At 37.7% G+C, this 25,016-nt stretch overlaps 1 protein-coding gene across 1 annotated transcript in view; it reads left to right on the top strand.

Annotated features, from left to right (window-relative positions):
- The window catches only part of CUL1 (cullin 1), a 51,440-nt gene that overhangs the window by 25,693 nt on the left and 731 nt on the right, over nucleotides 1-25,016 (top strand). The window contains exons 3-21 of the mRNA XM_027896435.1: nucleotides 2,161-2,335; nucleotides 3,030-3,197; nucleotides 4,240-4,290; nucleotides 5,259-5,349; nucleotides 6,059-6,222; nucleotides 9,487-9,649; nucleotides 13,120-13,250; nucleotides 14,799-14,906; nucleotides 15,004-15,110; nucleotides 16,201-16,249; nucleotides 16,785-16,916; nucleotides 17,465-17,582; nucleotides 18,533-18,609; nucleotides 19,101-19,232; nucleotides 20,034-20,126; nucleotides 21,464-21,511; nucleotides 21,605-21,687; nucleotides 23,162-23,267; nucleotides 24,031-24,144. Of these exons, the coding sequence (XP_027752236.1) occupies nucleotides 2,161-2,335; nucleotides 3,030-3,197; nucleotides 4,240-4,290; nucleotides 5,259-5,349; nucleotides 6,059-6,222; nucleotides 9,487-9,649; nucleotides 13,120-13,250; nucleotides 14,799-14,906; nucleotides 15,004-15,110; nucleotides 16,201-16,249; nucleotides 16,785-16,916; nucleotides 17,465-17,582; nucleotides 18,533-18,609; nucleotides 19,101-19,232; nucleotides 20,034-20,126; nucleotides 21,464-21,511; nucleotides 21,605-21,687; nucleotides 23,162-23,267; nucleotides 24,031-24,144 (2,110 nt within the window). The remainder of the gene's footprint in view (nucleotides 1-2,160; nucleotides 2,336-3,029; nucleotides 3,198-4,239; nucleotides 4,291-5,258; nucleotides 5,350-6,058; nucleotides 6,223-9,486; nucleotides 9,650-13,119; nucleotides 13,251-14,798; nucleotides 14,907-15,003; nucleotides 15,111-16,200; nucleotides 16,250-16,784; nucleotides 16,917-17,464; nucleotides 17,583-18,532; nucleotides 18,610-19,100; nucleotides 19,233-20,033; nucleotides 20,127-21,463; nucleotides 21,512-21,604; nucleotides 21,688-23,161; nucleotides 23,268-24,030; nucleotides 24,145-25,016) is intronic.

The following is a 25,016-nucleotide window of genomic DNA, read 5'->3' as shown; positions in this document are numbered from 1 at the left end:
ATTTGAATGTTTTAGGTCAGAAGAGTGAGTGTTTTCTTGAAATGTTATATTAACAGTTCCAGGCTGTATTAGTGTAAGAGGAAAAATTATTGCTACCCCTTCTTAGTAGTAGTCTGCTAAGTCTGCTTAGTCTGCTGCCTGGATTAAAGGTGTGAGGAGATGCAAGGAGAAAACTTCCTACCCTGGTATGGTCCTCAGGTAGACAGCGATGAAGTTGCAGCAAGAAGTTCAAGGGTAATCAAGAGACACTTCAGGACCTTGGGATGACTGGTTAGGAGATCAGGAGTACAAGTACTTTTCTCCTCTCTCCTTCCAGTTGCAAGGAATGATAAGGGAAGAAACAGGAAGAGCTGGCAGATCAATACCTTGGCTCCAAGCCTGGTGTCATTGACAGAATTTTGATTTTCTTCTTATTTTTTTTTTTTCATCATGAGTTGGTTTGTACGACACCAGGCCTGTTGGCAACAAACAGGGTACACCTGTCTCAAAGTGGGGGAAAGTGTCTTTGCATAGCAGGGCTCATTGAGAGAGCTTTAAACTAGATTTGAAGGGAGAGAGGGATGAAACCAGGGATCAGCGTCAATGTTTAAGGGATAGTGTGCTAGTGAGGTCCTTCAGTCTGCCGTTTCAGTGGAGGTAGGGGATAGAGATCCATGTGACAGCAATGACAAAAGGGTCATTGATGTGTTAGAAACCACAGAATCGCCTGGTTGCATAGGAATTAGGGCTTCTCACCCTGGATCACCCTGGGTTCAGTTGGCCAACTCAAGTGCATCTGTATCAATGCATGCAGCACGGGCAACAAACAGGCAGCCAGTCACAAATGTCCTTCCCCAAGGGCTCAGTACCAGCACCAGTTCTGTGTAATATCTTCACTGATGACTGAGATAAGGGAATCAAGTGCACCCTCAGTCAGTTTGCACTGAACACCAAGTTGAGTGAGAGTGTTGATCTGCTGGAGGGTAGGCAGGCTCTGCAGAGGAATATGGACAGGCTGGGCCAAGGCCAGTGGGATGAGGTTCAACTAGGAGAAGTGCAGGGTCCTGCACTTCAGTCACAGCAACCCCAGGCAGCGCTACAGGCTGAGGGAAGAGTGGCTGGAAAAGCTGCCCAGCAGGAAGGTACCTGGGGTTTCTGGCTGAACATGAGCCAGCAGTGTGCCAACTGGCCAAGGAGGCCAGAGGCATCCTGGCCTGTATCAGCAGTAGTGGAGCCAGCAGGAGCAGGGCTGTGGTTGTCCCGCTCTGCTTGGCACTGGTGAAGCTGCAGCTTGAATCATGTGTTCCCTTTTGATCCCCTCGCTACACAAAAGACTTTTAAGGTGCTGGCGCGTGTCCAGAGAAGGGCTACAGAGCTGGTGACAGGTCTAGAGCACAAGTCCTGTGAGGAGCAGCTGGTGGAATCACTGTCTCTGGAGGTATTTAAAAGACCCATAAACATAGTGATTAGGGAGGTGGTTTAGTGGTGGACTTGGTGGTGGTGCTAAGTTAACGATTTGACTCAATTTAGAAGTCCTTTCTAATTAAGCAATTCCGTAAGTCTGAGATTTTACACTTAAATGCTGGGATTATACCTGTAGCCTAAAACTGTGTTCCATTATTTATTTATTAATCTTTATTTATTCATCTATGTCTCACCATTACTGCTTTCCAGATTTGTGCCCTGTCTGCCAGTGTTAAGTGGACAAGTCTTTTATAAAGGATTGTTTTTGAAAGAATGCAAAAATATTCTCTGTGTTTTCAACTACTGAATGTTGCTTGAGGGTTAGTGTTGAAATTTCTTCCAGTTCAAATGAAAGCTTATATTTGTAGAAGGCCAATATCAAATAAATTCCATTTAAACCTTGAAAATAACCTTATCAGCAAATTCCACTGCTATATTTTCTTGGTGATCTTGTTAAGTAAGTGTTAAGTAAATTTAATATTGGGGTCAGTACTTGCAGTGCTCTCAGCAGTCTTACAGATTTCTACTGCAGATAATTCTGCTGAAAATTACTTCATTTTCTTATCTTTGGTTGGTTTTGACATGGCCCTAATGCATCTTGTAATGTATTATGTTTAAGTTCTTTAAGTAATTTAGCTTCTTGAAATTAACCTAGTTTTTCATTTTATTTTTAATGTCTTACACCGGTGCATATGTGTTCCTTAACACTCCTGTCAGTCATGTTTATAACTACTGTACCAGTGTACACCAGTCTAATCAAGCACGGGGAGCTGGAGTACCTCCTTCTAAATCGAAAAAGGGCCAGACACCTGGAGGTGCTCAGTTTGTTGGCTTGGAGTTGTACAAACGGCTAAAAGAATTTCTGAAGAACTACTTGACAAATCTCCTTAAGGTAAGATGGGACGTGAGATTGATCTGCACTTGTAGTAAATAATAGGGGCTGGGTTGAGAAAAGCTTGTATCAACAAACCTGGAGAGGTGTATGCAGCCACTGGAAGAAATTAAAAAAAAAAAAAAGGGACTTATCTTGAAATTTGCTTTTGTCAAAAACACTTGAATTTTAAAACTTTATCTTCTTTGCCTATTTTTTTTTTCTTTAGTAGAACAAATATTATGCCATGCCTGTTTCCATGAATATGGGGCTTCATTTATTACCCTTACTACTTCTCTTCCTAGGGAAGACTCTATCCACACTCACTGGTTTCAGCTCCCCAAGGAGCAACAGTGGGAATGGGTGGCACATTTTATGGAGGTTGTCATGTTGAAGGCATTACCATTGCACTGGCATGTTTTACCTGGCACACTCATCAGTGTGTTGTTTGATTCTAAAATAGTGCCCTCATGCTCTCTCCCACAGGAGGGACGGGGGTATCTTCTGGAGCTTTGTCTATGCTGTGCCTTTTTCCCCCCAGCATTTTAATTCCAAAATCTCATACTGGCTTTGTGCTTTATTAGTGTAGAGCTAGATGTATTAGCACAATGTTTCCTATAAATATATTGCATTGTGTAGGTTTTGTACACCCTTTACATACCTTGGTTTTACCTTGAAATTACCCAACAGTATTGGTAAACTGTTGTTATCTTAGGATGGTGAAGATTTGATGGATGAGAGTGTGCTGAAATTCTACACTCAACAGTGGGAAGATTATAGGTTTTCAAGCAAAGTATTGAATGGGATATGTGCCTACCTCAATCGACATTGGGTTCGTCGTGAGTGCGATGAGGGTCGTAAAGGAATATATGAAATTTATTCAGTAAGTAGCTTTTTGAAGGGAGTGATTTATCCATTCCATCTGTCGTGTTTGCGTTATCATCCTGCAAAATCGCTGCTTGAATCTTGTAGAAAGTTCATAGAAGTTGAGCAAAGTGGAAATCTCCCCCCTTTCCATACTCCCACCCCAGTATATTTGTAAAAGTTCCAAGGGTCTCAGCCTGTGTGGTTTTCAATCTGCCTTGTATGTCTTGGGACTTCCAGTATTAGAATGTTGAGGGTTGTCTGTTTCTGAATATTTGCTGCTTATACCATTGTCTGTGTGCATCAGTGTGGCCTTGTCATTCCACTTAGAATTCAGCCAAGCATTTCAAATACCAAATGAAGAAGTAAATTGCAGTTTTTTTCTGATGACTTCAATACTTCTCTTCAAATTTTTTTTGCATCCAAGCTGCTAAGATTCAGTCAACATTTGGTTTGTAGTGTAAGTTATTTTGGTACAGTTCTGAGAGATTGATATGTGATCTTGATACATTTTTTTGTAATGTAAAGTAATATAAATAAGAGAAGAACTTAGCAGAAGTTCTGTATCTCAGATAACTAAAAGTTTATTGTTTGTGTTTTTTAGAAAAGATAATTATTGTCCTCGCTGGTTAAGCATTAGGAAAGTGATGTACTGTTTTACTGCTTCACTAAAATAACTGCATGTGGTAGAAAAACGATATCCTTAGTTCCTTTCCCCTTAACTTTAGTAGCCTAATGCTAAGGGACCATGCCAGCCTGGAAATTGCCAACAAAAAAAGCTGTATGTTGTCGAAGTAATTTCCTGGCTTTGTTAGTTTTCACAGTTGGCAGTGGATCGCTGTCAGAAAAGGGGATATCTTAGGTAGAGTTAATAATAAAGCAAGTGGTAATTTCACTGTGAAATAATCTTGTTGCTTGAGAAATGTGTGTGCCAAAATATAATAATTGTAAAAGTTCTGATTATTTAGCATACTGTATCAACTTTCTTTTAGGAGTTATCCTGCATGAATATGTGTATATGTAAATATTTTTATTCCATTTTTTGCCTCCTTTCCTTCTAGCTTGCCTTGGTGACCTGGAGAGACTGCTTATTCAGACCATTAAATAAGCAGGTATATATATAAATATATTATTACCATAGTGTTATTTTATTAAGTTCATTTTATATATTGTTAGTAACTGCTTCGGAGAGAATTCGGAGAATGGGAGGCGCACGAACCCTGCCAATTAAAGGGAGCCTTCTGCTTCTCTTTTGTAATGTTAAAAAAGATAAATATTTGAGGGAATAGACCTTTCTCTCTGTGTGTGATTGAACCTTGATAACCAAGACTGTTCTGTTAATCTCTTTGCTGAGAGGACCCTTGGCTTTTTTAAAAAAAAAAAAGCTAAGGGGACTCATCTGAAATGAAGTAGCAACTTCAGCTATTTCTAAGCCAGGCAGGAATCCAGGCTGATGACGGTCACGTCTTAAGGTTTGAGAGTCGAGATTTTATGAGAACAGATAGTGACAGGCAGAAATTTTGGTCTCTTCTGGTATTACTGTGAATTGTTGAATCTACACTGATGCCTGGGAGATTCAGGTCAACCAAATATTTTAAATTATTTAAATCAACACAATATAAAACAAGACATTCCACCACAGTTTTCAGGTACGTGTGTATGTTGATTTCACTTACTTACCTGTACTTCATGATGGAGTAGTTGCAGCAGATCATTTGTGTAAAGAACTGATGGTGAGTTCAGCTCTTGCCACAGAGTTGTCTTGTATTTCAGGTATAAAACAAAAGAAGTTTGGCTGGAAAAGTGCTTTTTTGAAATTTAAAAAAACCCAACCAACCAAACAAACAAAAACTAAGCACTTTAATACCCATATATACCGCACCATTAATCGGATTGTAATTATATAACTTAAAGGTGTAACATATCTTTAGGAATTTCCTATGTTCAGGTCTCCTTAATTGTTGTTTTCAAGGGGCTTGACTTGTCTTGAGTATAGGAATACACTCCTGATTAAATATTGTGCTTGATCTGCCAGCTGCTTTTTCTGTGCTTGACTTCCTTTTAATTCCTGTTTTCTAAGGTAACAAATGCGGTGTTGAAACTGATTGAAAAGGAAAGAAATGGTGAAACTATCAATACAAGACTGATCAGTGGAGTTGTACAATCCTATGGTAAATGAGATTTCTTTAAAGTTCTGTTATTTCTTAAGAATAAGTAAATATATGTACCCTGTCAGAGCCTGGAAGTAACATCCCACCTCCTCGGATGTCCAATAAAGATTTTATTTTTACAGTAACTTGAGTACAGTTATATATTTTTTCACTTCATATTTGTACTGACACCTGATACAACTGCAGTTGATTATGCCATATTTGTAAAACTTGAAAGTGCAGCCAATGGACAAGAGTGTTCATCGTTTACAAATCTGTTATTTAGAACCTAAATCTGGAAGGGGGGAAGTATAGTAGTTTACAAAGCAGAGTGGGGTTATTTTTTTCCATTTGCGTGATATTGAGAGTTTTGCAATCCAGGTTATAGGTTTCATTAATAAAAACAAAAGCATATAATCTGGAACTCTAAGAGGGGGGGAAAAATTTGAACTAGCTTTTGAGATTGTAAAGTTTTCCAAATCCTATAGTCCATTTAAGAAATTTATGAAAAAATGCAGTTTACATGAGTAATGCCTTATACTGGTTATCGTGTGAATGTAAAATCAGTGTATAATTTTAAAAGTTTTTAAAAGTGGTGTTGATACAGTCCCAATCAATTACCTTCATCTAAGTTAGAAGGAGTGTACTTGTTTATTTACAAGAGACCACTTCATAAAAAACAGTTTTGTCATTACTTGGTCTTTTTTGGTTTTTGTTTTCTTTCCTGTAGTGGAGCTGGGGCTGAATGAAGATGATGCATTTGCAAAAGGACCTACACTAACTGTCTATAAAGAATCCTTTGAATCTCAGTTTCTTGCTGACACAGAGAGATTTTATACACGAGAAAGTACTGAATTCTTGCAACAGAACCCAGTCACAGAGTACATGAAGAAGGTAAGTTACTTAATCAGCTTTGTGATTTTTTTTTTTCTGGATACAGATATTTTTTAGAGGTAAATAATATAAATTCTAGGCTTTTACTATCAGTTTTTTAAAATGCTGGTTCTTTGACAGAAAGAGTTAGCCCTTTATTCCCTGTAGTGATTGGCTTCAGTGTTTATCTGCTCTGAAGTTTGTCTCCTTGCTGCATTTCAGGAAGCAGGGTGAAAGTCTGAAACATTCTTAATGGGCAAAACAGAAGAGAACGTTAAAATAAACTGAGGTTTTGTTAGACTTCAAGACACTAAAACAATAATTCTGCTTTAAACCTACAAGTTTACTGTTCCTGTACAGGGAACTGTGTGCCGGCACATTTATTGCAGTGTCTTCCTGACCAAGCTGGCCGAGGAAATAGATCATTAATGAAGTTTAAGAATATTTCATTGTAATGAGCCTTATGCAGGTACTTCTGATCAACAGAGGCCAGATTTAAAGTCTTAACTAGTCTCAGCTTTTGAGGATCCCAGACAGAGCAACTAAGTGCAAACAGGATAAACATCAACTATTTCTAGCCTGGTTATTGGGTCAGTCTTACTGAAGGTCATCTTCCATCTCGGACAAGTGCTGCTTTATATATTTTTCTCAGCACATTTTTTTACTTCCTGAATTGCTACTTGTTTTTTCCCTTTCAGCTTAGTTAGAAAACAAGAGTTTTTTGAGTATGTGATATGCAGATACACATCCCTCCCTACAGTATCCTTTGTGTAATGCTTTTTACCACAGAACGCCTTCCCTCTTGACTCTTGACATTAAAGTCGGTGAATTACCCAAGAAAAAAAAGCAGGGGAGTCCTTGAAATAACACAGTAAAACGAATCATGCCTTTAGTCTGTTGGGATAGTTGCCCAATAATTACCCAGCCTACTTATATTTACTTTTCTGTTGTTGAATTATTTTTTGCTACTTCCATTTTAATCTCATGTCTTAACTTTCATCCTAATATATGTGTAAAAAGGGAGTAAGGGAATTTCAGTCATTCATAACCTGAATGACTGGCTCATCCAGGCTTCCTTGGAAGGAAGTCTTTTACAGGACAGTAAAAAGCTGTCTGAAGGTCACTGCTATTTCAAGAACTAGAGATTAGTGGCAAGTAGAAATAACTTATTAGTACCCCAAACAATCCTCAAGGCTTCAGAAATCCGGAAAAGAGCAAATCACTGCTTGAAGCTGATGTTGAAGCTGAAAGCACTTACAGACTTGGCAGAAGACAGGGCAGATCTTCAGCAAGAAAACGTGTAGCCTAAAGTCTCTGCTCAAATTAATATGGTAGTGATGTGTACAAGCTATTTGGGCGGACTTGGCTTCTCCTTTTAGACTAGTGGTTATAAGATCTTAAAATTAATCTGTTGGAAGCATGAAGTGCAGACAGAGTAATCTGCTGTTAGTACCCTTACTTGACATTCTCACTGAAGCACTGTACATTAAGTTCTGACTGAGGATAAATAGCACTGGAAAATAAAAATAAACCTGTTGGAGTACCTTTAGTGCACACCGGCATAACATCAGTGTTACCACGTTATAGCAGAATTGTGGTTGTTTCTTGTAGAATACTCAATGAAATCTTAATTAGAATATAGTTACACAGGCAGACTTACTGAGTTTAGAAGGAATGTGAATTTTTCTTCTCAGGCCAGAACTCATGAGTAAAGCTGGCATAGCCTGATGTGCTGTAGGGAAAAAGGTCAGTATTTCTTAAGACTGTCCCTTGAAATATAGTCTGAAATGGAACTTTTCATCATTACAGTTAAAACAGGTGAAAATATTTTGTGTGAACTAATTATTTTTCCCTTGTTTCTGAAATGTGACTTTAAAAGGAAAATGGACTTATAAGAACACAAAAAAATGAGAGCATAGGCAAACATGAAGTCAGAGTAATTATTTCTTTTCATAAAGGAGCTTAAAGTGAGAGTTTACTGTTAATGTTAAAAGTGATGGTCTAAGGACATTTTAGGAAGCAGCATTAGAAGCAGCAGAATTTCCTGAACTACAGAAATACAGAATTGCTTAAATGTAAGATCAGTAGAACTGCTAGTCTGATTGCATTCCCCAGTGTTCATCAGAAAGATTTGCTGCTATTTGCTGTCAGTAAGGATTGTTATTCCATACTGGTAAGAAACTGGCAAGTACTCTGAAGCAGGAGCTTATATTCCTTCCCAAACTGTTGATTTCATTTCCTATATTTTAATCAGTACCGATTTACCTGTAAGAGACAGTAATCCAGGACCATTTCACAAGAACTTAAGTGCAAAATCATTACAACAAGAAGTGAAGCTAATGGTGGCTGAGATTGTTTAAAGCTGTCTACGTATGGTGCAGTGTACTTGCAGTGGAATTGTTCCTTTTTTATTGTCCATATTATGATCTTTCATGCTTAGTCGATATTTTGACATATTAGGAAAATGAATTAACCTAACGTCATTTTCTTGGTGACACTGCTAATTTAAATAATTTGGACTGATAAGAGGACATACACACTTTATCCCTAATAATGTGCTGAAATTACAGATGGCTTGTAAAGCGAATCTTTAACACTTTTGCAAACAAAATAGAGATAATTGTTATATAAACAATTTCAGTTTTACATTTTGGTGTAGGCACTATTCCTCGAGTGACATTTAAAATTCTAGTTTGCCAGGAAGATACGCATATGTAGCATTTCATATGCCGAATTAAATGCTAGTATAATTTAAATGATTGTTGTTTATCGGGAGGCTTTTCTGTGTAAGAATGTAGATGAGATCATTCAAATAAATTTGTCATGGGCATACTGTAAATTGTAGTTTTTCTGCCTTTTAGTTTTGTGGAGGCCTGAAATACATCCATGTTTGTCTTAAACAAAACTACCCCTGTAGCTGGTGAGCTTTCTGATTCTAAAACTGCCAGCATCTCATGTCAGCAGCCTTCTCTTTTTCTGACAGCAGATTTCCATCTGTAAACTTTTTATTCAGAAGCAATGGGAAAACAGTGTTGCTGTGATTCTCCCCCACCATTTAAACAGTACATAATATTATCGTCAACATAAGCGTCGATTCCAAACATATGTTGTGATTTCCAGAAAAACAACTGCTTGAGTAGGTGGTCCATAACACCACATTAGTGAGAGGTTTGATTTTTATTGTTGTTTTTCTAGTTGATTTTGCTGAACAGTCATCTGTTTTCTGCTGTGGGATTCGTGTTGTGCCTTCCCCGCAGGTTTCATGTTTCCCTCTGTGTTCCGTAGGCTGAAGCTCGCCTTCTTGAGGAGCAGCGTAGAGTTCAGGTATATCTCCATGAGAGCACACAAGATGAGTTAGCACGAAAATGTGAGCAAGTACTCATTGAAAAACACCTGGAGATATTTCATACAGAGTTTCAGAATTTGTTGGATGCTGACAAAAATGAAGGTAAGGAGATTCAAACGTTGGTTTTAGGCTTAGAGCTCTCCTCCCTGATGATTTGTGAATAATGTAAAATCCGGTGCTGCCTAAATATTATTTGTTCAGGAATTAGATTAAGAGAGAAGATAGTCACTAAACTGATTGACAGTCAGGTTTTGATTAAATTGGGATGTCTGATGATATTGCTTCAAGGAAACCTATTCCAATCCCAGATATTAAGGCAGAACATCACTAGTTTGATTTCTGTTAACATGGCTGGAAGAGCTTCAAGAGCACTGGAGCCATCCTTCCAGCAGGAGCTGAAGCTTGTGTGAGAGAGATGGGAGATGAAAAACAGACCAGTGCTCTTACCAGCTGTTTCAGTTTAATCCATGGATCTTTCTGAGTCATCAATGGGAATTTTAAAATCCAAAGTATTTAGAATTATGCATAGGAAATGTGAAAAGAGGAATAGAACCAAATAAGTAGCTCTTAAAACAGACTGTATAAAATACATAAAACCCCATATCAGCACAAGGAAAGGGTGGAAATTACTAATTGATGAGTTAATTTTAGCTGTGAAAATGAGTCGTGTTATACACCATCGTTGAGAATACACAGTATAAAGACTTCTTCAGCAGCTCGTCTAGCAAAAGTGAAGATTGTCAGAGTTTAGGTATCTTTAAGGAATTGTCAGTTGTGTTGGTTTTTATTAATTTCTTCAGGAGTTAATACATAGCACAAAATAAGTCAGAACTAGAGGCAGGTAATTCCTGTGGATCATGCAGATGATAAGGGTGAATGATGTTCTTAATTTTCCAGTTGGGGAATTAAGTAAATCTATATTTGAAGTCAAGAGAAAGACTCTATAGCTGAAATACTGCTTTTAAGGATTTAAGAGATACTATGATTAAGTTACTAATGATGATACTGTTCATCTTAAAGCTTTGGATTGCAACTGTGACTGTCTCATTATATACCAGTCTCAAAATAGCAACTCTGAATTATTACTGTAATAGTCATGTTGATAACTAAGAGATGATTCAAAACTGAAAAGGGCAATTCAGCATGATTAGTAGGTCGGAAAATAACTGATTCAAATATAAGTAATCTGTACTAGTATTTGAGTCAGATGTTTGTAAATACTTACTTTCTAATTGGAATAAATTACTTTATAAATGACTTCTGACAATCAAAATAGTAGTAGAACAAGCAAGAACAGGGTTTTTTTGGACTCAGGAGGCTTCCCACGCTTGTTTTTTTTACCTTTTATGGAGCTCATGGGTTATGTGAGCCTTTAATACAGTCACTTACCACATTGGTGCAATTCTGTAAGTTTGTCAGGGTGAAAAAGAAAATAAGTATCGTATGTCTTGGGCACTGTCTAGTTGCACGTCTTTTGTTTAGGTTATTTCTAAGATTAATTAGGTCTTTTAAAACACTCTTTTTTTTTTTTTTTCTTCTTTTTCAAAATATTTTTTTTCTCTTATCAGGCTTCACTCGTGCAAATTACAGTAGTTCCCTGGCCCTTTTCTAAGTTTCATGAAGTCTCAAGATTAGAAACATTTATTTTGAAAGATTGTCTGATAGTTCATTCTTGAATCACTCAAATCAGTTCATTCTCAAATTTGTGATACACTAACGTAGCCTTCTATAGACTGTCCTAAACTTATAATAAAACCTCCCGTGTGAACTATGCTTAAGCATATCGTATTACAGGCCACTCCTGTTGGTGTTCTGTAACTTTTTATTCTCATTGTGCAACTGATATATAAAGTGGTTATAAAGGTTGCGGGACACATTAATAGCGTGTCACCTGTTCACATCAGTATGGTCCCTATAGGAAATAATCATGTTTATTGGGAGCAGACTGTAATGATGTAGCTGGAGTTACTGTGCAAATCTTCCTCAAGGGTTTATAGCATCTCTTCCTTAATTTCCACTTACACAAACATCCTGATAGACCAACCCGGGAACCTTGCTTGTGGATAGATCTAGCAGCAGCTTATTATATCTATGCACAGCATTATTTTCCTATCTTTTTTCTAAAATTCTATACAGTATTTTTGTGTTCTTATAGAAGTTAACAACAGGTTGCAATCATGGTTTTCATAGAAAAAAAATGCTTCCTTTTCTAATCCAAAAGTTCGACAGACTTGTAAGGAATGGAAAATGTTACACTGAAACTGATCTGAATTGAGATGTCATCGCTTCAGTATTAGAAGGCATCAAACTCTGTGTGTTGTATTTCAAAGTTAGTTGGAGCTCCAGCTTCTTTATTGTTCTGTTTTGTTTAATCTGATAATCCTCGTGTGGTAACAAATTGCTCATAAACCCTGCAGAGAAGTCCTTACACTTTAGAAGAGCTTGATGCAGCTGACAACCTTAAGATGGAATCGACAGGGTAAAATATCCTCGTTAGCATACAGTAAATGATCTGATTGTTTACTGTTTCACTTGAGTGCCTGTTCAGTGAGGGCAGGATTGCAAGAGGATAACTAGTGGGTTTGTGTACCTGGTTTATAGTCATATTGAAGTTTGCTTTTTATTTTAAAGAGTTCTGCACTCAGAAAGTACAAAGCATCTACCCTGTTGAAACTGAATAATAAAACCAAAACCCTCTTCAGTATTAGACTTTCCAGAATTACCAATTGATTTGGAAAGTCTTAGCTGAAAACTGGTGAGATTTAATGTGAAGTTTTAACGTACGTGAAATGGCATCCAATTTATTTTTACCTTTATTAGTTTTGTTCTCTGGTAATACTTTTCATAACCTCTTTTTTCTTTCAGGTACAATTATTTCTGCTGGTAATCAGTTTGGTTTCTTTTTAAGAAATGTCTTTTATTAGCAGTGCTTTTATTGAAAGAAATTTGATTTATGATGTTCCAGTTTATCTGCTAAGGTCATATCAAGACATAACATTTTGCCTTGCATTTCCAGCCATTACCATTGATGCTACCCAAAGTAAAAGTGTTAATACACAGAGGGCTGCAGGTAGTGTTAGATCTCTGAGAACTGTCCTATTCAGATTAAGATTTAAAGGCCAGTGGCCAGCTGGAGAATGTTGTAGTGTAGCCAGCAGTAACAGTGTCTAATTCATGGTAACACTTCAAAATGTTATGTAAATAGGAGTGTTTTAACACCATTTTAAAATCATTGCTTTTAATCTATGAAAAACTAGAAATCAGAAGTAAATTTTCTATCATTCAGCTGGGGTTTTTTTAGTCTTGAGATTCATGTCACATGGTGAAGGTAAAACATATTAATATTAAAAGATACTTTTTTCTTTAGCTGTTAGCTTTCCCGGTGACTGCAAAGATTTATAATTTTTTACTGTATTTTTTTCTGGCTTTTTACAGGAGCAATTGAATGTGCGTGTTTGTTGACAGTGGATTTTTAACTCCTATTGGCAGCTTGTTAATAAGAAATTGGAATCATAGCCAGTGCAAATGGGAGTTGTTAGATTTCCTCTTTTTTTTTTTTTTGCCTTTTCCAGACTTGGGTCGCATGTATAACCTTGTGTCTCGAATCCAGGATGGCCTTGGAGAGCTGAAAAAACTTTTGGAAACCCACATTCATAATCAGGGTCTAGCTGCAATTGAGAAATGTGGAGAAGCTGCTCTAAATGCAAGTATCACATCAAAATAAGTCTGTGTGTGGTTGCTGCCAGTTTTACATTAGAGGATGGTGAATAACTTCTGATAAAATTTCCAGCTTGCTTATGTTTTTCCCTCTGAGTAATTTAATTTATAGGGACTAGGCAATTCTCAAATGTTGATAGTAGGCTTGGAACAACAGTTCCATCGCTTTGTTACCACTCTTTGAGTTTTGAGCGGGTTTTGGGGGTGATTTTTGGTTTTGTTTAGGTGGGAGGGGTTTTTGTGCGGTGTGGGTTTTTTTGTTTGGTTTGGTTTGGTTTTAGGGAGGAAGGTGAGTTTCTGTCTGAGTTTTTGCTCTCTGTCAGGATGCCATCGTGCTGCTTGGAAAGCTGGCTCTGCAAATACAACACCCAATACAATACACTTACAACACACCACCCAACACTTACAATACAAATACACCTGACAGTCCACTGTTTCAAGAAGCAGTATCTCCAGTGGGCTGTATTTTATTTCATCATCTTACAGATTTCTGACTTGGGTAGGACTATCTAGAGAAAGTATCTGTTGGTTTGAGTCTTTTGGTACATAGCTTTATATTTTTTGAAAAAGAATGAGAAATACAAGGGGAGAAAGAACTAAAATGATTGGAAAGGTCACTATATAAGGAGCAAGTCAGGTCTTCTGAAACACTATGGTCGTTTAGCCACATAATTGGCTTTTTGATTTTTATCCCATAATTGTAATTTCAGACTTATGTCTGATAATAATTTGTATTCATTAGGGTTGCATCTTGGAAACATGAAGTTCTTTAAACCCTTTGCTGACCTTTTTGTCTATCATAGACAATATGATAGGGAAAAAAAATAATTAAACACTGCACAGGCAAAATCAGGATATAGAATATAGATCGTGGTAAATTTTATTAAAAGTGGAGTTCAAGAAGCACGTTGAGAATGTTCTCAGGCATTGTCACTGATGATCATATCGGTGTGGTTCTTGGGGTGGTCCTGTGCAGGGTCAGGAGTTGGTCTTCAATGATCCTTGTGGGTCTCTTCCAACTCAGGATATTCTATGATTAACTTTGATTTTTGGCAGAGTTCATTTTAAACTGTTGCTGTCCTGAGAAATTCTTGAAATAACTTCATACTAGTAATCTTTAAAACCGTAATCTCTAGTGATGTGCGTAGGTTCATTTCTGTAGTTTTAAGTACATAGCTTTTTAGCAGTGCTTATCCTTTATGAATCATCAAGTAAGCATGAAGCAAGGTCAGTAATTGCACATGGGACTCAGTCTGTGCCATAAACTAATTTGAATTAAGCATAAGTCTTTGAAAGTGGTTGCAGTGGTTGACAAAATGGTTTTGTTGTCTTTTGTACTGTGTAATACTGTACACTCTGGTTGCTGTAAAGGAAAACTTGCACTGATATAAGTCAGTCCTGAACATAGGACCTGAACTAGTCTAGGTACTGTTTTACCTTTAAAATATTTCTAGTACTTTGTAGACTTCCTTTTTGGAGGAAGCAGAAAGCAGGAAGTCAACATGTTGCAAAATCTAGTCTCTCTTTATTGCAGGATCCAAAAATGTACGTACAGACAGTGCTGGATGTCCATAAGAAATACAATGCTTTAGTCATGTCTGCATTCAACAATGATGCTGGCTTTGTGGCTGCACTAGACAAAGTAAGTGTATGGAGTGGCGTATGGTGAGCTTCTTTTTTTTTTTATTTCCATTTAGCGTTCTGTCTCCCAAAATTTCACTGTCTTTTGTGATTTATAGGCTTGTGGTCGATTTATAAATAATAATGCAGTGACAAAAATGGCTCAATCATCCAGTAAATCCCCAGAGCTACTGGCACGATACTGTGACTCTTTACTAAAGAAAAGGTACGTCTTCAAAGACAAATTATTATTTCATGTTGGCTTTTGTTTTATACTGTGTCTTCAGAAACAGAGCTTAATGATTCAAGAAATTAATTCTACCAAATTCTGGATACAAAAATTTCAGTAGGATCATTCCTAAAGATTATGTTGACTTGACTTTTTTAAGGAAGAGGAGGGGAAATAAGAAAACCTTTATTTCCTTATAGGAATATAAGTTCTGGGGTTCTAATAAAGCAGCAGGAGGTTTTAGGTGGTTTTTTTCCTCAAAAAGTTGAGTTGGGTTGTATGTTGTTAAGAAGAGAGGCACATTCCCTTTTCCATTAAAACTCTTACTTTCCTCCTGTTGTTTTCTCTATACCTTCTTCCATTTGAGCAGAAATCAAGGACAAAAACTACTTTCTAACTTCTGATGGTTCATGTTTTAATTCAAGGTATTTGGCTTCAGATGGTTCAGCAGGTCTGTTAGTTCAATTCATACTGGATTGGTGTCAGTTTTGTCACTGGCAACATTTCTAATTGTTTTGAGGGAGGAAAAAAAACACCACCAAGCAGCCCAAAAATGGAAGAACTTGTGGAAGAACCCATCCCCTCCTTCCTTGAGCAAAGGTTTTATTTTCTCCTTTATAACTACTAGCTTTCTGCAGGGTAGGTTTGGGATATGCCTGATGGACAGTCATATCATAGCAGAAAAGTTTGGTGCCACTTGAGCTTTCACTCAGTCAAGTCCCAGCTCTGTGAGCTGTTTTCTTCTCACTGTACTATCTGAGATAAGAAATGAAGATAGCATTTAGCATCAGGAAAAGAGAGATCTATGTTTAAGCCCATAAATCCTGAAAAGAATCAAGTATCAAGAAGTCCCAAGCAAGTCATTGTCCAGGACTTCAACTTGGACTTCAATTGTGTGCTTCAGAATTGCTCACAGGTGGAGTAATGAAGTGTTCATTTCATTACATGGTTTCCTCTTCAAAGAGTCCCTGATCCCAGAACTACTCAAATCTGTGTTCATTTATTTATGAAGTTTCCGCATACATCCATGTGTTGGCTTAATTCTGCTGGTTTGGGATTCATTAAAAATGCATTTCTTTAATTGCAGCTCAAAGAATCCAGAAGAAGCAGAATTGGAAGATACACTCAATCAAGTGGTAAGTTGTCTATAAATACAGTTCTCTTCTGTGTTAGCTTTGACAAGTTAGGAATATTCGATTGTCACAAAAGGCAGATAAGAAAAAAAATATTTTTCCGTATTTGATTTCATTACTTAGTATTTCAGCTTTTCAGTAATAATCTCTGTGTGGCTTTTTAAAAATTATTTTCTTTTCTGTTTTAAAAAAAAGCCCTTTACAGCAGTAGGTATATTAAATTTATCCTTTTAGTTCATCTTTATATACATATATAATATATATAATTTCTACGGTATTTTTTTATATCATTAAATATGCACATATATATAAAAGGCTGCACATGTTAAGATTCACGTGTTCAAATTGTATCCACATTTAAAACAAACACATACCACCACTCTGTTCTAACCCCCTTCCTCCCATCAGAACAATAAAAAGCCAAACAAAACCCCCCACCTTGAAAATTTAGGTGCAAACGAAGTAGCTACTGCTACAGCTTTTTCAAGACAAACACTTAAATTTTTTTTTTCCTTGCAAACTATCTTGGCTTTTCCAGATGGTTGTCTTCAAGTACATTGAGGATAAAGATGTGTTTCAAAAATTCTATGCTAAAATGCTGGCAAAGAGACTTGTACATCAGAACAGTGCTAGTGATGATGCTGAGGCAAGCATGATCTCTAAATTAAAAGTGAGTATTCCATGGCTGTCCCATGATTTACTGCCTTGCGCGTCTTCTGACTGTTTTAGAAAGCATTAATGTATGTCCCTTCATTTCTTTATTTTATGTACAATAGAAAGATACACAACCTAGGTCTTTTTTTTTTTGCCTTTTTTCCCTTTTTTTTTTTTTTTTTTTAATCGTGGGAGCTGGTAATGGATGTCTGTCCAATGGAGTTAAACTTCATTATTCTTATCCAAATAAATTACATAGATATATTTGTTCAAGGGAATGACTACTGAAAAGTATCTTAATTTCATTAACTGTTGTTTATACAGAGTCAAGCAAAATACGATCTAATACTCTTTGAGTATTCTGTTTCACTGTGTGTTTTACTTCTTTGTCAAACTAAATTTTCTTCAGTTTTCAGTGACAGTTAAAGACCTCTTCTAGTTGGGATCAGTACTTTGAGTGAGGGAGATAGGGAATTTTGTACATTTTGTTCTGATACTTTGTTCTTCTCATTATCCAATGTCAGAAATGTATCTTGCTGATGTATCTGTGCTTTTAAAATACAGCAAGCTTGTGGTTTTGAGTATACCTCCAAGCTGCAGCGGATGTTCCAAGATATTGGTGTAAGCAAGGATTTGAATGAACAGTTTAAAAAGCACCTGACCAACTCAGAACCATTAGATTGTAAGTAACACATTTGCCTAAGTTACTGTTGCATAGTTTAGCTTCCTCTCATTTCTGTAGAGCTAACTGTGTGAGGGAAGTATTTGACTTAGACACAGTGTTACAGTTAGTGTTCTTCTGTCCAAAGATAGCTAGGATTTTTAAATGAGTCCTATAGGTCTGTTGTTTGTATTCTGATAGCACTTTGTCTTTTGTGGGTAGCCTCGTCCTGGTTTTGCAGCTCGTGTTTAGGTATGTAACTAAATAAAGTTGAATCCTGTCTTTTCTTTTTTTCCTTTTTCTTTTCCTTTTTCTTTAATTTTTGACTGGAAGGATGTTCTTCTTTAAACACTATATTGATTTTGAACACAAAAATGTATTAAGTTCACACTTGTGTGAAAGTATTGAGGAAAAAAGTATAGTGTGTTCTAGGTTGTTAGACGGCCCTATTGCTTTTTTATAGCTGTTTTTTTAATTGAAGCATGTTGAACCAAATTCTGTCAGGAATTGATAATTATTTCTTGGATTACAATTAGAGTTGTGTGTTGTCAGGCTTAAATTTTACTTAGTTTCTATATTATTCTTACTTGACTTGCCCAAAATGCCTTGCAAGTATAAAAGTGAAGGGTCTGTTCTTGCAGTTGTGTCCTGTGGAGTGATGATGAATGCTCACAGTTTTCACACTTGTTTGTTAAAAAAGAAGTTCATTGTTAGGATAGAAACAGGATAACTTCTCCAAATTAGAGAAAATTGAGTGCCTGTCACAGTAAATCTAAGGCTCTGCAGCTGCATCGACATCTTTCAAGAGTGTCTTTGGTTTATGGTCTGAAAAAAAAAAATTGTTGCCTAATGATTTTTTTTTACCATGTTAGTTTGACCACAAGGCATTGTGTTAGAACTGGGACACTGTTTGAAGCGGGGTTAAGGAGCAAGGGGAGTAATGCAGCTCAACCTCTTTACTTCTCTTCCAGTGGATTTCAGCATCCAGGTGCTGAGTTCTGGATCGTGGCCGTTTCAGCAGTCCTGCACGTTTGCTCTTCCCTCTGAGGTGAGGCACTTGGTTCATCTGAACATGGAATGATCATGTGAGAAATTTGATTTGACAAGGCTGGCGTCTTCTTCTGTTTTGTTGTGTGTGAGAGGAGACTGGAAGTGTCTCTAATATTTGCCTATTTGGCCAGAGGGTATTTGGAACAAGATAATTGAGTAAAGTAGTAGGAAGGAACTGTGTGAAACACGTGTTTTTCCTAGTTATGCTTAATGTATCATGAAAAAAAGAATGAAACTTTAATGCAGGTTTACATTTGTGTTGTTAATGGTATTTTTAAGGGGAAACTCATAACAGAGGGAAATTTTCATCCAGTCGGCAGAATTAGAATTCTTTGGATTTCTGTTTGTGTTATTCAGACAACATGGTCGTTGAGGGTGATCAGATTCGATGATGTTCATCTGTTGCTTCCATAGCACGTTTTAGTAATGGTAAATGACAGTAAACAACAGCATTTATTTATTTATTTATTTATTATTATTTTTATACAGTTAGAACGGAGCTATCAGAGATTTACTGCATTTTATGCCAGTCGTCATAGTGGAAGAAAATTAACATGGTTGTATCAGCTGTCCAAAGGGGAGTTGGTTACCAACTGTTTCAAAAACAGATACACATTACAGGTGAGGACAATGTCACGCCAGTAAAGCAATTGGTGATAATTGCATTCAGAGGACTGGATGCAGCTCCTAGAACCTTTATAATGTGTTTGTTTTATTTACTGTACTGATACTTACAGTCTATGCTTAAAAGGGAATACATTGCCTGGGGTCTAAACAGGTGTTGAATTGCACTGTGTAGAGACAATTGCAAGCTCTTTGTGTAGGATCAGATGCTGGTTATACTTCCGTGTCTGCTTTCTGTCAAAAAGTCGACAGAGGAGAGGAGTTCACAACCGTGAGAAGAAACAAGATAATCTCAGACCTTGACCTTGTCATCAACGTGTGTTAACCCTGTGGTGATAGCCACTGATAGCTGCCTTGTTTATAAATTGGGTTTCGTTATTCTGCTGGAGTTGTGAGGAATTATTCAGTAGTCTATGTAGGTTTTAACTAAGATTAAATGGGTAAGAGCCAGGGAGGGACAGAGGAAAATAATTTAAAACTATATTAGCAAGTACAAGGATAAAGCTTTGACACTGTAAGATTTGATGAAGTGTCTGCAGCTAGCCTAAATTATTGTAATCCTGGGATTTATGTTTAGATAGTGCTGCAAGGTGGAGTTCTGGTTGGGTAAGCAAAATCGGATTTTTCTGTATTATGTAATGATTAGCACTAGTTGGGTGTCCTCTATGGTCCAAATATTCCAGTATATGTGTTTAACTGGCAAATTTCAGGCTGTTCAAATTCAGAAAATGTGTTTGTTCATTCTCATTTTCTGATTTCCCCCCTCTCCTCTTCTTTCTCTGTTTTTGGATCTGTTAGGCATCCACATTCCAGATGGCGATTTTACTGCAGTACAACACGGAAGATGCCTATACCGTGCAGCAGCTGACAGACAGTACTCAAATAAAAATGGTAGTGACTTTGCACATTTTACCACACTCTTGTGAACAATTCTCTTGGTGTTCAGGGCTCTTTCTGCTATCGTAAGAAACTGAGATTGCATGTGCTTGAAGCCAGAGTCGGTTTCTGTCCTGAAGGTGACAGATGTGCTCTGTTCTTGGTCAGCTTACTTCCCTGGTTTACTTTCCTGTAATCATAACTGCCTGGTCTGCTGATGGATCTTAGTGTGTGTATACTCCTGTTCATGACTGAATTGTCTAGTGAATTGCCGAGCTCCCTGCTGACCTCTGGTAGGCAGTTTTCTCTACATACATTTTAACGTTAAAAGACAACACTGTAGCAAAAAAAAGCATTGGCCCTAAATGATTGATCTGCGTATCTGTCATTCTTTTGCATCTCAAGGCTTTTTATACGTGAGCATAGCAAAATATGAAGTTTTGATTGGCTAACTCTCTCCTGTGGAAGAGGTTCCCTCCTTTTCTTTCCAAGTAGACTTTATAGCCCACAGTTTATTTAGCATCTGTGGCCTTTAGTAGTAGGTTTGAATCGAGTCTGCTTCAATTTCTGGCAAGTTAGGCAATTCTTAGTCAGTGAGATCTTTACTTCTAGAAATTCATATCTAGGAAGTTACTGCTAATGATGATTTACAGCAAACCCAGAAGTCTTAGGGGGTTGCCCCTTATTATAGATACTTTTTTGCAGAGAGAGAGAGAGAGAGAGAGAGAGAGATTTCTGTAAAACAGATATTTATCCCAAATTATGATTGGATCAGAATAAAGCTCTTTATACAGCTGAAAACCAACTGATTGGATCCCAGAAGATTCCCACTGTGGTAAAATAGCAGTTTTGCAAGCCTGCATGGAATGTTGACCCTAGTAGCCATCTGGGTAACCGACCAGCAGCATCAACAGAACAGATCCCTGGTATAGCAAAGAAAAGAAAAAGATGTTCATCAGAAAGCAAAGTGTGTGTTTTCTTTCTGAAGTTTAAGTTTGCCATGCTATATATATTTGCATGGTTTGGGAAAAGTTATTTCTTAGGCTTATAAATCTGCTTGAAAAATATTTCCTAAACCAGCAACTAGAAGGATCTACTGTTTGGAATTAGTTTTCCTTAAGAATTTTATGTTACTTGGCCAGCCACAAGGGGGATAATGTCATAACATCCAAAAAGGGCATTATTATATTTTATTTCTGTGAACTCTGTTTTTACTGCTTTTTCCCCCCCCTCATTTTGCAGTGTTCTGCACTTACTAGTTCTTAGTCTAAATGTGTGTATTCTTGTTCAAGTTTTTAGGTTAGAGAAAGTGCTGTTTATCTGTACTGATGATATTTTCTTTAATTTTGTAGGATATCTTGGCACAAGTTCTACAGATACTTTTGAAATCAAAATTGCTTGTAAGTACTCCTGCTTTTTTATGACCTGCTTAACAAAGAGCAAAATTTGTTAATGACTATTTATTTATTTATTTGTTTGTTTATTTCTTACAGGTTTTGGAAGATGAAAATGCAAATGTTGATGAGGTGGAGTTAAAACCAGATACTTTAATAAAACTCTATCTTGGTTACAAAAAGTAAGGAAAAATTTGAGCAGCATGCATCACTCGTTTATAATGGGTAGCATCCTCCTCTGCCTTCAAAGTCTGTGTAAAACCTAAAATACCTGAGATGAAAGCTTCAGGGTTCAAGTGCCAGTTGAAATAGAGATCCAATGTGTACCAGCACTAAGGGAGAGGGCTGGCAAGTGGGGGGGAATGGGTAAGATGGGTGAGGCCTGGACGTATTTTCATATGTCCTTTTTTCTTCCTTGATTCTTGCCTAATTCTTGAATTATTTATTTCTGGTAAGACGTAGTGCTGTTGTTTTACTGAGGTGCGTGACTCGCATGCACTCAGCAAAACGCCTGGTATTTTATAAGGTTACAGTTGTGCGCAGTGACCAGCAAAGGTCAGAGTCATGAATGCTCATCCACTAGAGCTAACATGAGAAGATCAGGCTCTTTTTAGAACCACAGAGCGCACAGTGATTTGAAGATTTAATAAACATGATTTTTAGTGGGTTTTATTGCCTGCTTTAAACAGTCCTGCATTTGAAGCTGTTTAAAATACTTGCGGTGACTTTTTGTCATGCTTACCAGAGCACAGATGTAAACACACATCAATTCAGTGAGTTTGGTACTTCCTGAAGATGCCAAGAACCATTTTGAAACCTTTCCTTGTGCCTCACTCTTTACCTGTTTCCTCTTCCCCTTTACCCATCATTAAAACTTTGAGCATTCATGGTCATTTCCCTTAATACAGTGACGGGAACACTGCAGATCAGTGCACTGTGCACTGTGCAGCTCACTGATTCCCAGTATATGATGCACAGCACTGTGTTAAATAAATAACTGATTCCCCCTCCTGTGCAGACAGCAGGCTGAGCAGAGCCCTGTGCACCTTGGTTTTCTGATGCTGAGGTTTGTTACCCACTTGCGACACAGCACCTTGTCCTGAGAGTGGTCACGTGTGGTAGTGGGCTCACTTCAGCACAACCATCAGCACAGGGAGCGTGTGGAAGAAAGGCAGAATTCCTTTTACAGAACAGACGGATTTCTTGCCACTGTGGTCAGAATCCAATCTGTAAATCAGAAAGGTCACTCTGTTTCCACTGACTTTTCTTCGTCCTGTTCACTGACTCAAAGCTTCTCACTAAACATAGAAATGTTTCAAATACAGTGTAATTGTACAGTCTAGTACAATTGTATTATCCAGTTCTAGCTAGACATAGCAGGTCACTAGCTGGATTCAGTAAGACATGAAATACATGAATACCCATCAGAAAATTATTTTGGTTTTTTGATTGGTTGGGGGGTTTTTTGAATTTTTTTTTAAACTTGAGTAAGAGCATCTAAAATTTTCAGAAGAGCCACAGTCCTCTCTTGTTGTAAAGTAATTGTGGTGATGTGGCTTCTATTTTTGAGTTGGATTTTGTTGGGGGGGTTCTTTGTTTATTGGATTGGTTTTTAAACAATGTAATTGTTTTCTTAACTTCTGCTTGTCTTTACAGCAAAAAATTAAGGGTAAACATCAATGTGCCAATGAAGACTGAACAGAAGCAGGAACAAGAAACTACACACAAAAATATAGAGGAAGATAGGAAACTACTGATTCAGGTGAGTTGTATTGCAGAATGTTGCCATGATCTCAGAATTACAGCTTTGTAATCCTTTAATGAAGCTCCCTGTATGGTTCTCTTAACTTTTATTAGAAGATAACATGCGATTGCAGTGCACTGTGTTAAGAGTTAAAAATGTGTTTAAAATGCTCTTAAAGGTGATTGGAGTCTGTAACAAAGTGGGGGAAGGCATTTCTGCAGATAGAACGTGTTCTTCACACTTGTTCTAACCTGATGTCGATAGCGTTGGGGTTCCATGGATGCACACGCTCACCAGACCTTGTCCTGGGTGAAAACTAATAATACTCAAGTAGTATGAAATCTACTGTGTTTTTATATCATTTCATTCAGAATCCACCTGAGAAGCAAAGAGGCAGGGGGAAGGAAATACACATGTGCTACTAAGAGAGCATTACAGTAAAGTTAAATATACAAAGGCGGCTTTTTGTTACATGAGTAACTACTTATTGCTCTTGGTACCAAATGGTGCTATTGGTAAGACCGACCATAATTACAGATCTTAAAATTCATCTGTCAAAGCCATTCCTAATGCCTGTGTGCTGTGTAGAACCTGGGTTCTTACAGTCTGCCTGAGTAGCTGACATCTGTGGGCACACTTCTCCCTGTCTGGGACTCAGGTTTGTTGTGATGGTGCTTCTGCACAAGCAGATGCGATCTGCTGGGGAAGTTATCTCTTAAGTGGCATTATCCAGGACAAGTAGTTTGCTCCTAAGCACACCTTTCCCACTTTGCCTGTGCAGGCTGCTATTGTGAGAATCATGAAAATGAGGAAGGTTCTAAAACACCAGCAACTGCTTGGAGAAGTGCTAACACAGCTGTCCTCAAGGTTCAAGCCACGAGTTCCTGTAATTAAGGTATGTGAGAACCCTATCTCTGTACCTGTGTTCCAGGAGGTGAGGAGTATATATATATATAGACAAAGCACATGCTTCTGAATTAAAAAGGAAAGCTAAGGAGATGGGATGGGTAAAGACAGGTTTTTTTGAGTTTTAAGTAAGTAGGAAATGTTTTAGTCAGAAATACTGCATGTCTCTTAGGGTAATATGCATGTTTGACATTGTTGGCAGAGGTAAAATAGTAGCTTGATTAAATCTTCTCACATCAGTGCCAGCTTACTGTAGCCTTTGCTCCAGGCTTACTGTTTGTTCCTGCTCTCCCAGTGGTGAGAGTGCAGCCAGCCTTCGGGTTGGCTTGATGAAACAGCTTCCTGATCTCTTTCAGGATAAAAATGTCGGGATGGGAGGCACTGTATGTAATTATTTACCAATAATTGTATTGACTATATAATTACTAATTAACGTGCGTTAATTTCTTCATCAGTTTGTTAAAGTGGGCTCGCCGGTGTTTTTTACCTACGCAGCCAAGGGGGTGGGTGGGGCAAAGAACAGGCAGTGGAGAGCAGCTCCATAAACTGGCACCGGTGCCGAGATGCTCCCGCCCGGTCAGGCAGTGCCCCAGGCAGCTCCTCAGTGCAGCTGCTGTGTGTGGTGCCCCCACAGTGAGCACTCTGCACCTTGGTTTGATTCTCCATTTGCTGTCTTACTGTGAAGCTGCTCAGCATACAGATGATGGGCTGATCTCGCAGTTACTTACCTGGAATGGCATCAAGTAGGTATAATTCAGTTAAGTGGATTAGCAAAGTCCTCTCCTTGGACGTGGTCGGAAACAGGAGAGCGAATTGCCGTGGTTTGTGCCTTTTGCCGACTCCCGTCCTCGGCCTGGCAGG

This window comes from Empidonax traillii, unplaced genomic scaffold, assembly GCF_003031625.1.
Source record: "Empidonax traillii isolate 1590-97213 ecotype Southwest subspecies unplaced genomic scaffold, ASM303162v1 scaffold496:size689020, whole genome shotgun sequence".
Taxonomy (NCBI): Eukaryota; Metazoa; Chordata; class Aves; order Passeriformes; family Tyrannidae; genus Empidonax; species Empidonax traillii.
The sequence above is the reverse complement of the archived record's forward strand: the minus strand, read 5'-3'. Positions and strand labels throughout refer to the sequence as shown.